At 39.9% G+C, this 13578-nt stretch overlaps 1 protein-coding gene across 1 annotated transcript in view; it reads left to right on the top strand.

Moving 5' to 3' along the window:
- Positions 1 to 13578, top strand: part of plekhg4 (pleckstrin homology domain containing, family G (with RhoGef domain) member 4) — a 175630-nt gene that overhangs the window by 77815 nt on the left and 84237 nt on the right. Inside the window, exons 11-13 of the mRNA XM_063067558.1 lie at positions 4595 to 4753; positions 6806 to 6928; positions 11262 to 11453. Coding sequence (XP_062923628.1) covers positions 4595 to 4753; positions 6806 to 6928; positions 11262 to 11453 — 474 coding nt within the window. The remainder of the gene's footprint in view (positions 1 to 4594; positions 4754 to 6805; positions 6929 to 11261; positions 11454 to 13578) is intronic.

Genomic DNA, 13578 nt, shown 5'->3' with positions numbered 1-13578 from the left:
CCTTTATCGCCAACCCCTTCAAGTTCACCAAGGAGTTGCTGGGGGAGAAGCGCAGTGGGAAACTGACCTGTTCACAGGAAGACATAGACCAACATCTGAAGAAGATATATAATGATCCTGAAAGAGAGCAGGAGTTGGGGGAGTGCGACATCCTAATAGACCCACCTGAACCGGATGTGCAGTTCAACATGTCAGAGCCGCAGCTAAAGGAAGTCAGAGAGGTTGTCCGCAAAGCAAGGGCAAGTTCGGCTCCAGGACCAAGCTACACCTCATACAAAGTGTACAAGAATTGCCCCAAACTCCTGCTGCGTCTGTGGAAGATCCTGAGAACCTTCTGGAGAAGGAGGAAAATCCCAGAACAGTGGAGAGTGGCTGAAGGTGTGTGGATCCTGAAGGAGGAAAATGCCACCCAGATAGATCAGTTTCGCATCATCTCCCTGCTGTGTGTCGAGGCGAAGATCTTCTTCAGTGCAGTTTCTAACCGGCTGTGCACCTACCTAGCAAAGAACACCTATATTGATACATCAGTCCAGAAGGGTGGCATTTCAGGGATGCCGGGCTGTCTGGAGTACATCGGTGTGGTGACACAGCTCATCAGGGAGGCCAGACAGAACAAGGGTAACCTGTCAGTATTGTGGCTCGACCTGGCAAATGCATATGGCTCCATTCCGCACAAGCTGGTGCAGCTCACACTGACCAAATATCACGTCCCCAATAGAATTAGAGACCTTATCGCTGATTATTACAGCAACTTCGGGATGAGGGTCTCTTCAGGAGCAATTACATCAACCTGGCACTAGGTGGAGATCGGCATCATCACAGGGTGCACGATCTCAGTGACACTGTTCTCCCTAGCCATGAACATGCTCACTAAGTTTGCTGAACCACAGTGCAGAGGGCCCAGAATGAATTCCGCTCAACGGCAACCACCTATCAGGGCATTCATGGATGACCTCACAGTCACCACAGAATCAGTCCCAGGCTGCCGGAGGATTCTGCAAGGTCTCGAAAAGCTGGTGGAGTGGGCCCGGATGCGTTTCAAACCCGCCAGATAAAGATCGATGGTGCTGAGGAAAGGGAAGGTGGAGAACAAGTTCCGGTTCAGCATCGCAGGCACAGCCATCCTAACCATCACAGAAAAGCCAGTCAAGAGCTTAGGCAAAGTTTTTGACAGCTCTTTAAGGGACACAACATCCATTCAGGCAACCTACACCGAGTTGGATAGCTGGCTGAAATTTGTGGACAAGTCTAGCCTACCTGGGAAGTTTAAAGCCTGGCTGTATCAGCATGACATTCTTCCCAGAATCCTGTGGCCCCTTCTCGTCTATGCAGTTCCGATCTCAACAGTCGAATCCTTTGAGAGGAGGGTTTGCAACCACCTCAGGAGATGGCTGGGGCTGCCAAAGAGCCTGAGCAGCATCGCACCCTATGGACACCACAACAAACTGCAACTACCCTGCAAATACTTGGAGGAAGAATTCAAGGTAACAAGAGCCAGAGAAGTGCTACGGTATAGGGACTCAAGTGACCCGAAGGTGGCTAGAGCAGGGATCCAAGTAAGTACTACCAGGAAGTGGAGGGCAGAGGAAGCTGTTCAGGAGGCTGGTGGGAGTGGTCACATGAGGCCGAGCTCGGCTAGGATACTTTCCAACTCCCCAAATGGACACCAGAGAGAAGGAAAGGCGTCGTCTAATTCAGGAGGAGGTGAGAGCAGTAGTGGAGGAGATGAGAACCTACAAGGCAGTGGGAATGAAGCAGCAGGGAGCTTGGACAAGATGGAAGAATGCAGTTGAGAGAAAAGTGACCTGGGCTGATCTTTGGAAAGCCGAACCACACCGCATCCAATTCCTCATCCAGGCAGTGTACGATGTGCTTCCAAGCCCATCAAACCTGCACACATGGGGCAAGGCAGAGTCATCTGCGTGCCCACTGTGCTCCAAGCGAGGAACCCTGGAGCACGTCCTCAGCGGCTGTGCAAGGGCACTTGGTGAGGGACGGTATAGGTGGAGGCATGATCAGGTCCTGAAGACCATCGCTGAAGCCGTCAGAGCAGGAGTTGAGTGGGCGAAGCGGTCCCGACCCTCCAAGCAGACCATTGCCTTTGTCAGAGCTGGGGAGCAGCCAATACCTGCCAAAAGAACATCTGCAGGCTTTCTGACCTCTGCGAGGAACTGGCAGCTGTTGGTGGACCTCGAAGGGCAGCTGAAGTTCCCCAACCATATCGCAGCCACCACCCTGAGACCAGACATTGTCCTAGTGTCTGAGTCTACTAAGCAAGTGATGCTGCTGGAGCTGACAGTCCCATGGGAAGATAGCTTGGAGGAGGCCTTTGAAAGGAAGCTCTCCAAGTACGCAGGACTGGTCAGCGACTGTCAGCAGGCTGGATGGAGAGTGAGGTGTCTCCCAGTGGAGGTTGGTAGCCCATTCTTTAGTTAGAGCCTTCAGCATTTTGGACATCGAGGGAGAGAGGAAGAGGAGAGCCATCCGCAGTACCACCAATGCGGCAGAGAGGGCCTCAAGATGGCTGTAGCTCAAAAGAGGGGAGCCATGGAGTCATAAGTAGCTAGCCATCTGGACACAAGCTGGGATCTGATCAGCCCCGGCTGGGTCACCTGGAGGAGGTTGTATGATGTTAAAAGACCCGAAACACCCGATGATTCCAGGAACATCACTGAAGATGTGTCCAGAAGCATCAGTAGATGTATGTTCACAGTGGAGAGAGGAAAAAATCTGTATGCTGTGTAGATTGATTTTCTAAAATGTAAGTAGTTAACAATGCAATCTAGTTGGAAATTAGCAGATTCAAATAAAAATTCTGAATGGCTGAATCTGTATATTGAGCTATTTATTCTTGCCTTTCACAAGTTTTTTAAATGCTCTAGTTTTTTATTCCTATTTTTTGACCATGAGTGAATTGATCTACGACTGAATAATATGCTTCAGCAGATTATGCTGTATTAACAAACTACTAATGACAATGAGGATTGCTTCTAAGTTCCTTATTTCTTCCAAGTACACAATAGCAACACTTGGGGTGGATGGGTGGTGGTGGGTGAACTTTGTTGCCCTCTTTTAGTGCCTTGCTCACATGTGATTTATTCCCCCTTAAGAAGATATGAAATTATTTGTATATATGCATCTTTTGTAATTTGAATATTTGATTTTAACAAAACTTCAGTGATTGAAGCATTTGGGGAATTAAATCAACGAATAATCCTTTGGCTGCAAAAGTAGTTTTACTTTGGTGCAATGGATTGAGTTGAGTCAGAGCACAGTAACAATCGAGGTTGTTTCATTGTCCAGAGCTTGTATTTTGATTTTTATTTTCTTCTTCCTTGCTGTCATATGACTTGTATGCAGCTCTGATTAAAGGGATGGCGCAGCATCTGCTCATAGCTTTGATCACTGAAGGCATCCTCCTGATGATATGTTTCATCAATTCATTATAAGTGACCCTGTATTTTTTATTACTTCCCCAGAGGAAAGCAGCTTATAATAAATACTTTGGATATCATACTTCAGGCCTTTATTTCCCATGGAGGAACCAAAAAAATTGAACTCTGACACAAGGTGCCATTGTCTCAAGTTGTCAAATTATTTTGTTTAATGCTTTTATTTGTACTGTACTAGTTCTAGATTTAAAATGAGTACTTTGTGTATTAGCATTTTGACCCACTTTATCTGGTTTATTTTCAATACTTGTGGACCTCCTGTTTTTAACATTTCTGACCCTTCTCTTGGTTGTCGTGTTTTAAATCCAGTTTAGCAATTTGGCACTAAATTTCACACTGAACTCCGGTATCTGCTCAGGATTACTGATAACAAGCCTATTTTCCTTCCCATCAGCTCCTCAAAAATAAAGCTGTGAAGGGACTTCTCCTTTTGGCAGCTCTGTTAAGTGATTGCTGGTGGCACAATATGAATGAAACTTGGGCTAACTTTCCTGATTAGTGAAGCAATAATCTCATTTAGGCTTTTGATTAGCATCAGCAAAGCAACGAGGATAGCTTTCTGCTTGAGCATTACTGTGAATGGAATTGGCAGTGTTATTCTAGGTGTATGCCAATTTGGTTATGATCATTACTTGATGCACTGCGCTCATAGATTTGATTATATTTCTGATTCTTCTGTCTTTTATACATATAAACAAAATTTTGTTAAACTGGTTTATGAAAATCTTTCTTCTCAAGGTTTATTTCAGATATGCAAAAATGTGAACTCATAGAGTCTGTTCCACATTTCAGTTTAAGATTCAGTAACTTTCTTGAGCATATTTTACATACATTTTGGATGCCTTCCTCAACAGATTCTGTTGTCCATTATGCTGAAGCTACCTGTGCTGAAATTTAATGAAGCTAATACATTGGGATCGAATAAAACAATGAAGCAAAATATATGGAAGCAGTCCAGTATTGTTTGAGACTCCACAACAGTATGGATTGGAAACAAAAAAAAGCTAAATTAGTGGGAAATAGTGAAGTTCAAGAATGAACAAAAAGTGTATTGCTCATTAAAGCAATGAAATATTACGTTGGAGGAAAAGAAAGAAGAGAAGTGAAGCAGGTTTTGCAGGACATCTGTTACTTAATTCTGGACATTATTATTTTCTTACAGAGATACAGTTGAAACCGTAACAGAATTGTATAACAAAGTGGAAGAGGGAATCCATCAGCTGGTTATGTTATCTAATAAGCGCATTCAGGAATTAGAATTTCTGATGGAGTTTAAAAAACATGAAGGAGAGTTGAAGGAGGTAAGAGTCCAAGTTCAAGTTTATTGTCATCCCGCCATATAGATGTATACCACCAAAGGAAACAATGTTGCTCTGAACCACTGTACACAACTCAGTAACATATAACACACACACAACTGTACCTCTTCGTAGAGATGCTGCCTGGCCTGCTGCGTTCACCAGCAACTTTGATGTGTGTTGCACAAATAAATTTATGGTGCATTTACGACACAGTTTAAAAAGTAAACAGTATAACATTGCTGCCACTTGCTACATGCTAAAACTTGCGTGGTGACAGGGAGTTCAGTAATCTCATGGCCTGGGGGAAGGAGCTGTTTTTCATCCTAACAGTTTATGGAAGGGGGTCAGAGAGATTGTTGGTTGGTTGGGAGGGATCATAGGCAATGCTGAGGGCCCTGTGTGTACACGCTCCTGATAAATATCTTGGATGTGTGGAAGAGAGACCCCGGTGATCCTCCTAGCAGCTGCTACAATACTTTGTATGGTCTTGTGGTCAGATTCCCATACCGTACAGAAGGGATTCAGTAATCAAATTTATGAACAGTAATTCAAATGAATTTACCATAGATTTGTACTGGAATATTGTTATATTCAAGTGGAAGTAATTAGGCAAAGATTTCAATACACAAAATGTTTTGTACAATGAAATACCAATATTATGATGTGAAATAGCACATTCAGCGCCTGGATCTCAGCTGAAAATTGATATGGACAATAGCTCCATTTATCTATTTTTGATTCATATCATTGTCTGTTAAAAATCTAGCTTTGCTATAGTGTTCCAATTCTACCAGAATCGCAGCCTTTAGGTCAGGAGTTCCCAATCTTTTTATTTATACCATGGACCAATACCATTAAGCAAGGGGTCCACGGGCCCCAGGTTGGGAACCCCTACTCTAGATGGAAATTGTTACATATTTATATTATGCTTGATGAAAAATGTGCATCCTGGTTTTGGGGGCTTCTGAATTGCGTAGCTCTAACTTGTAGATTGATTCAGCCTTTTTTGATTTACATGCCAGAAGAAAATGATCTCTTCATTTTAACTGAATAACACTTTTAATATAAGAAACAGATCATCTGGGCATCATTCAAATGTAGTGAACAAGTAAGCTTCATTCATGCAAGCTGCCCTTATAATTAACTCAATAAACTTCATTTTGATTCCAGTGAATCTACACTGCTGTAAGGGTAAAAGTATTCTTCTTGATGTACTGTCCTAAAAACCGATGCTGTTCAGGAGAGTTTTGGAATACAGTTTTATAGAATTGAAATCTAACTTTAGTATATCTTTCTGTGTCCTACTGCTTCGGATCTCAGCTGCCTGGCTTTTAGATTTCTATTCACTATTATACCTGCAACTATTATTTTAGCAAGCTGAAGAGCAAATTTCAGTGTAAGTTAGTGTCAGGTTTTAAGAAATAGAACTGGAAGCTTATGAATGGAAGAAAGTTATTTCTATTTTTAAATAATTCTTATTTTTTTTTATGGATAAGAAAGCCCCCAAGATCCTAAAGTCACCTTGTTTCAATTATTTCATTGATTTTTGAATCTGAACATTTGTCAGTTCACTACTGTGACTGGTTCCTTTACGAGTGAAGACTTCCTGAATTTATTTCTAAACTTGTCTAACATGATTTTGAACGTGTGTATCCTGATTTCCTTCTTGCTCATTCTTTCTGAAATAGCCTTTACTAATTTTTTTTTTACTGCCTTGTATTGGACTGACAACGTATGTTAGATCCTCCTTTCAAGATAATGTTTAAATGATCAGGTTTGAAAGCAATCAGCTTTTCAGAATGTGTAACATTGATTAGTTTGGGATTACTATCCTTTACTTACAAAGCAAGTTAACAGCATCCAACATTATTTAGGTATTGCTGCAACTGAACTCTTTTTAAATAAAGTATGATAAAGGTAATAAATTTGATTTAATATCTTTTGTTTCTTCTTGTACTTTCATCTATTGAAAAATTCCAGGACTGAATGCTGTTGTCTTCATTTACACATGTCGAAGCTTCTGTAGGTCTCCTTTAATCCTTGTTTTTTCAGGTGAGTAGCTGGATTGAGCAGATTGGAGAGAAGCAACTGGAGAGGAGTGATCAATTGGAGGATTCACTGGATTTATTGCAAAGCACTCAGAATGAGTTCAAGAACTTTTACAATATTGCTCAGGTACATATAAATTATTTTGGCTAGCTAATTTAGTTATTGCATCATCATCTCTTATTTGACTTTTCTCAGAATAAAGGGAGTATTGATTAAATTTATTTACTTTTCCACTTAAGTGTTGAGTAAGATTATTCTGATATTCTCATTTGACATGGAAGGAAGCATCTCAAGTTGATGCTGGCTTAAAGCATTGCCAACAGTCCCGTACACCCACTTACTTTCTTAATGACCTATTCACTTGAAACCCTTGATTCTAACTACTTTCATTGACTCTAGAAGGAAATTCACAGTAGTTAGTTATTCTACGGCATGTCTTTGGAATGTAGGATGAAACCTAAATCATCACAGTAAAAACTTGAAAGTTCTACAATGATAACACTGGAGGACAGAATTGAGCCTCGCAGATCCAGCGACTAGCTACTGTACCTTCATCCTATTCTATTAATTTTCAAATTAAAAACATTAATGCATGTCAGTAAACTTAGTTAATCGTTTAACATTTTTATATTGCTTTAATTAACCAGCAGCTTTAAAGAGAAATTTACTGCCTTTAGTCTCCTTGATTTGATATGTTGTATGTATTAAGAGAACACTCAAATACAAAGTACTTTCCAGTCATCTACAAATGTAACACATATTACTGGCATAAAATAGTAGAACATCTACCCAACTTAAAATATAAATAATAAACAAAATAGAAGTAAAATATTAATTTAGAATGAGAGTTTATTTTACATTCAGCATTGTGAAGCATTTTTAGGAGAAACTTTGTCTTGTTTCAAAGTGCATTTTATGGCTATTATACATTAACTATGTGTGTATATATATATATATGACAATAAATTTGACTTGATCTGTAGTTTTGTGGCAAATTTATATTTTACGCTATTAAAAGTCTGTAAATGTTATATTTGTAGATAATTGCCAGTTCAAATGACATGGTTTATTTGTTCACTGAGAAAATGACACAAATCTAAAAATCTGGTTTTGAGTTGCCTTGCTTGATACGTTTATGCATTCACCAAGGAAATGCATGTTTACTTTTGCTGATCAGTGTTAAGAACTTGAGTCTGTTGGCATGGGAAATGGCACATCATTAATTGGTCTAAATCAATTCAACTTGATTTTCAAAAGAGCTGTCTGAACAAATTAAAGATAATATGAAAAGATAAGATTCCTTAAAATTGATGGAAAGCCGAGAGCAAGTTGAGAGGCTTTCACTTTTCTGGTTACACAGGCATGACACTGTGGTTTTAGGACAGTTTGGATAAGTTGTGGGATGGAGCACCTGTTTATTTGCATGAAAATTGTCAGACTGCAGAATAGGGAAGATAAACATTTTTACAACGATTGTTTCAAGCATAATGATGTGAGACATGTAAAAACGCTTAATTCCTTGAGAGAAGGCAGTGTGTAATCCCTAGTTTTGCTATTTGCCAGAGTTTGTCAGAATATACTGTACTGGCATCTCAGCACTACAACACCTGATAAATAGCAACCATTAAAATCTCACTGCATCTTGGCACACAGCTTCAGGATGCAGAAGCCTAAAGAGATTTTGTCTACGTAGTGTGAATGGGATGGAAGGAGCTTGAGCAGAGGCCCTGTACAAGAAGATAGTCTCCAAATTGGTTCACCACCAATTCATTTTGGGTGTAAAATAGTAATGTTGAAATATTCTCAAGAATTAAATCTTGCAACAATATTGGAAAATATGGAGGATTGATATATTTGAGTCAGAAAACTTGTACATCTTGCAACCCTTCCTGGATAAATAAGAGATTAGCTTTATTTCTGTTTTTGACTATATGATATTTTACTCTTATATTTTTTTATTCTACCAAGTTTTGAGTCAATGGAAATATCAGTGGAATATTAAATTGCAAAGCATTCCATATTTATTTAATTTCAGTATCCTGAAAGATTAGCATTCCAATAAAGTTCATTGTTCCTTTCTCATAATTAAAGCATTTAACCTCTGTCATTTGTTTGACTCACTTCAATAGCAATTTGTAGGAAAATTTAAGCTTCAAAGTTTTAGTGAGTCAAAATGTATCTTTCATACATAACACCACGTTTAATTTGTAGTGTAAAGTATTTGGCCAATATATTTAAATATTGCTATTGTACATATGTGTTGTGTTAACTAAAATAAGATATATTTATATACAGGTTTTCCCCCGCCATCCGAAGGTAGAGCATTCTTATGAAACGGTTCGTAAGCCAGAATGTCGTAAAGCGAAGAAGCAATTACCATTTATTTATATGGGAAAATTTTGTGAGGATTCGCAGACCCAAAAATAGCCTACCAAATCATGCCAAATAACACATAAAACCTAAAATAACAGTAACATATAGTAAAAGCAGGAATGATATGATAAATACACAGTCTATATAAAGTAGAAATACTTTTCCACAATCATTGCCTGAACTGTTCTCCGTATCGAAAATCTCACGCAAGCGCTCTTGGCAGAAACACGGCGCAAGCGCCATCAGCAGAAAATCTCACGCAAGCGCTCTCCAGGAACCTTTAAGCTATGAAGCTGCCAAATCATACCAAATAACACGTAAAAATACACAGCCTATATAAAGTAGAAATAATGTATGTACAGTGTAGTATCTCTTACCGGAATTGGGACAGCGCAGAGCACACTGATGGTGGTGTGTTAGGTTGAGTAGTCGGAGTTTGGGTAGTGCAGTGGCCCCCAACCCCCAGGCCGCCGACCGATACTGATCCGCAAAGAATGCAGGGGTTCAGCGGTACCCGGGACGCACACAGCACATCTTTAAGAGAAAAGCCGAAATAAACAAGCTAATTAACTAGGTGCTGCCTGGCACATAATTGTCGGCCCAGATCAGAGGCGATTGCTGATTGCATCGTCTCTGATCTGGGCCGACATTTACGTGCCGGGCGGTACCTAATTAATTAGCTTAGTTATTTGGGCTTTTCTCTTAAAGATGTGCTGTGTGTCTCCAAGCTACCACTGCATTCTCCGTGAATCGGTATCTGTCCGCGGCCTGGGGGTTGGGGTGGTGGGACACTGGGGTGTCATCTCATCGACGTCAGTTTCCACTAGGGCAGGCAGCTCATCTTCTCCTGTGACTGCCCGCCTCGATGTCGAAGGTCAAGGTTCGTCGTCTGTTGTGGCTGATGTGGAAGGCTTGCTTGACTGCTGAGCCTCGCGCATTTTTCTATCATACAGTTCTTTGTAAGCACTCAAACCATCCTGCAAATATCCCCCAAAACCTACATACCCTTTCAAAACTAAAGTGGTACTTTATCATTACTCATTCGGTTTCGATTGTTATCTTTTCCTCTTCCAATTGCATCAGCTCTTCATCTATCAGTTCTTGGTCATGGGATGCCAAAACCTCTTCAACGTCATCTTCGTCAGCTTCCACAAGCCAAACTCACTTAGTCCTTACTTTGTTCACCTCGATCAAAACGCTTAATTATGTCTAGTTTTACGCTAAGTGTAACACCCTTACGAGCTCTTTCAGGCTTTTCCAATACCATAGAACTCATCTTGCAAACGGCTGCTCACAGGCACGTGTTTAAGCAATGCTGGTGAAAATACCATTCCGAATCTGGGGGAGAGCGGCTGCTCGGGGCGTGCACTGCCTTTTATCGTGCGCTGCTTTTTTCGTAACAGTGAAACCACCTTCTGTTAGCGAAAACAGGGTACTAATATAGGTCTTTTGTAACAGTGAGGTTTCATAAAGCGAGCGTTCGAAAAGTGGGGGACACCTGTATTTGTTAGAGCTTTTTTTCAATCTTTTTATTAATTTTCAAATTCATAAACATAACAACAATACTAGTACAAAGAGATTGGGATTACATTATTGGTAATTAGCATATGTGAATATAAACTACAGATAACACAAGTATACTAAGCCTCCCAAACTCTTAATGTAATTAAACATGATAAAAAGAAAAATAAAAAAATGTCAAGGGGAAAAAACCCAAAATTAAATAAAACTAAAACTAAACTAAAGAAAGCTGGGCTGTTATATTACATCGGATACAATCATTAATGTCATTAACTCTGCTCTTCTGTCCATATATTTAAGATTAATAAAAAGGATTTGGAAAAGGTCAAGTTATATCATATGAAAGTGTTGAATAAATTGCCTCCAAGTCTCTTCAAACTTAACCGAAGGATCAAAAGTGACACTTCTGATTTTTTCTAAATTTAAACATGATATAGTTTGGGAAAACCATCGAGCTTTTTTCCCCCCAAACTTTTCATTAAAGTTCATGATTCTCAGAGACATAGTGCTTTGTTAATCATTGGTTTGTGCTTCATTTTTGACAATTGCCCTCCTTTCATTGCAGAAGTATTGTATGAAAGGCAAGGACCTCTTGAAGAAGCTGGAACCATGGCAGGACTTTAAGTCATCAAAATTGCAGGCTTGTGAAGTAAAGCTGCAAGCATACAGAAAGCATTTTGGGGAATTTGTAAAGAACCTGGATGAAAGCAAACTGAAGATTGACAAGACTTTATCGCTATATGAATTTTTTGACAAGGTGGGTAAAAGAGTAACACATAAAATGCTGGAGGAACTCAGCAGGCCAGGCAGCATCTATGGAAAGGAGTAAACAGTCGATATTTCAGGCATAGATCCTTCATCAGGGAGGCCTGATGAAGGGTCTTGGCCTGAAAGGTTGACTGTTTACACTTTTCCATAGGTGCTGCCTGGCATGCTGAGTTCCTCCTGAATTTTACGTGTGTTGCTTGGATTTCCAGCATCTGTAGATTTTCTCTTGTTTGTGGGTAAAAGGTTGCTACTTTTTGTGATTATTGAAAGCAAAATTTTTATGTGATCAATTGGGCTTAAGAAAATTATTAAGTAAGCTACTAAAGTCGTGAAGTGCTTAATCAGGACTTCATGTGGGTGAACACCTATTCACATTTTATTCAATTACACCTAACAACTTTATAAAATTTTTGATTGTGAATAGTAATGGGATAGTCTTTTGTTTTCAGTATCTATTACACACAGGAGCTTCAGTACCATATTAGATAGATAGGGAAGGTACTCGGGGTATCGGGGGATGGAAACAGTTAAAATTAATGTATTTCATTCCTACCAGTGCTTATGATCTTAAATTGAAGGTATTATGTAACCTACTACAGAAATTAGATTAATAAATATATTCATTTTCATTGACCATGAAATTAATGTGCTGCTTGATATTGCATCAAGCATATGATATGGTAGGAATGTTTTTTTTCATCTATTTTCTGTTCAACCTTTATGGAAAGGCCTTTGACGTAACTTTAGAAAGCACTTTTCAGAAGTTATTCATCTCTTCTGCCAAGGTCACAATAGGCAAGTGCCACAATCTATATGTACAACAAAAATTTGATTTTTGAAATTTAAAAGAAATACCCTGATAAGCTTAAACACAAAAAATTCTGAAGATTATGGGAATCCAGAGCAACACACACAAATTGCTGGAGGAGCTCGGCAGGCACAAAATGTTGGAGGAGCTGAGCAAGTACAAAGTGCTGGGGGAGCTCAACAAGCAAGAAGTGCTGGGGGGAGCTCGGCAGGCACAAATTGCTGGAGGAGCTCGGCACATACAAAATGCTGAAGAAGCCACGAACAAAATGCTGGAGGAGCTCGGCAGGCACAAATTGCTGGGGGAGCTCGGCACACACAAAGTGCTGAAGAAGCCATGAACAAATTGCTGGAGGAGCTTGGCAGGCAGAAAATGCTGGGGAGGTCGCAAACACAAAATGCTGGGGGAGCTCGGCAGAAGAAGGTCTCGGCCTGAAACATCAACTGTTCATTGATTTCCATAGATACTGCTTGACCTGCTGTGCTCCTCCAGCAGCTTGCATGTATTATGCTGATAATCTAGTAGGTATTGAGCGCTACATATCAAAATCTTTATGCCATTTTACGTATTAATTTGATTCATTTGTTTTCAATAGTTCTTCTTTCCACAATAGATATTGCCATTGGAGTGGCACTGCTGTTGAGTACAGTGATCCTTTGTGGACACTTAACACTGTAGTGCACCGTGAATCACTGATGAAATTAGTAAGTTTCATTACAATAGAGAGAGTTATAACATCAACTTAATGTTCTGGCAGTTACGTCCACGTTTATTGCGTTACCAGCAAACGCAATCTGATCATGCTACTGGTTACTTTTGAAATACTTTTCAGTTCTTCATTCTATTAGAGATATGTTTAACATATGTAAACAATATGTTTAACATTAGGTTTTATTTTTATAGTTAAGGCATCTAAGAATAACCTTTTTCAAATCTTCAAGTCAACAAAATGCAAAGAAGATGAATAGACAAGTTAAAAATAGTCATCAAAAATTATTTGAGATGTATTTCTTGATCTATAAATTTGCAAGTCCTTGAATGAAAATAGTTTATGATAGTTCAGTTGGCATCTTTCTGGCTCAAAAGATGGTGGGTAGCACAGGAGAACAGTCAGCTCGTGGTGCACTTTCTAGAGTAGCCGAGGAGTCCCACTCTGGAGTAGCAGTCTCTTCTTCACTGACTGCAGGTGAAGGAAGACGAGCATATGGTTTGAGCAGCACCCTTCTTCCGTTGAGCCCTCTTGACAGCCAGCTTGTTGATACGGGTACCTCCTGCTTTTTGCACACCTTCTTGAACTGCGAGATTC

Source organism: Mobula hypostoma, chromosome 14, assembly GCF_963921235.1.
Source record: "Mobula hypostoma chromosome 14, sMobHyp1.1, whole genome shotgun sequence".
Lineage (NCBI taxonomy): Eukaryota > Metazoa > Chordata > Chondrichthyes > Myliobatiformes > Myliobatidae > Mobula > Mobula hypostoma.
Note: the sequence above shows the minus strand (reverse complement) of the source record. Positions and strands in the feature narration are given on the sequence as shown.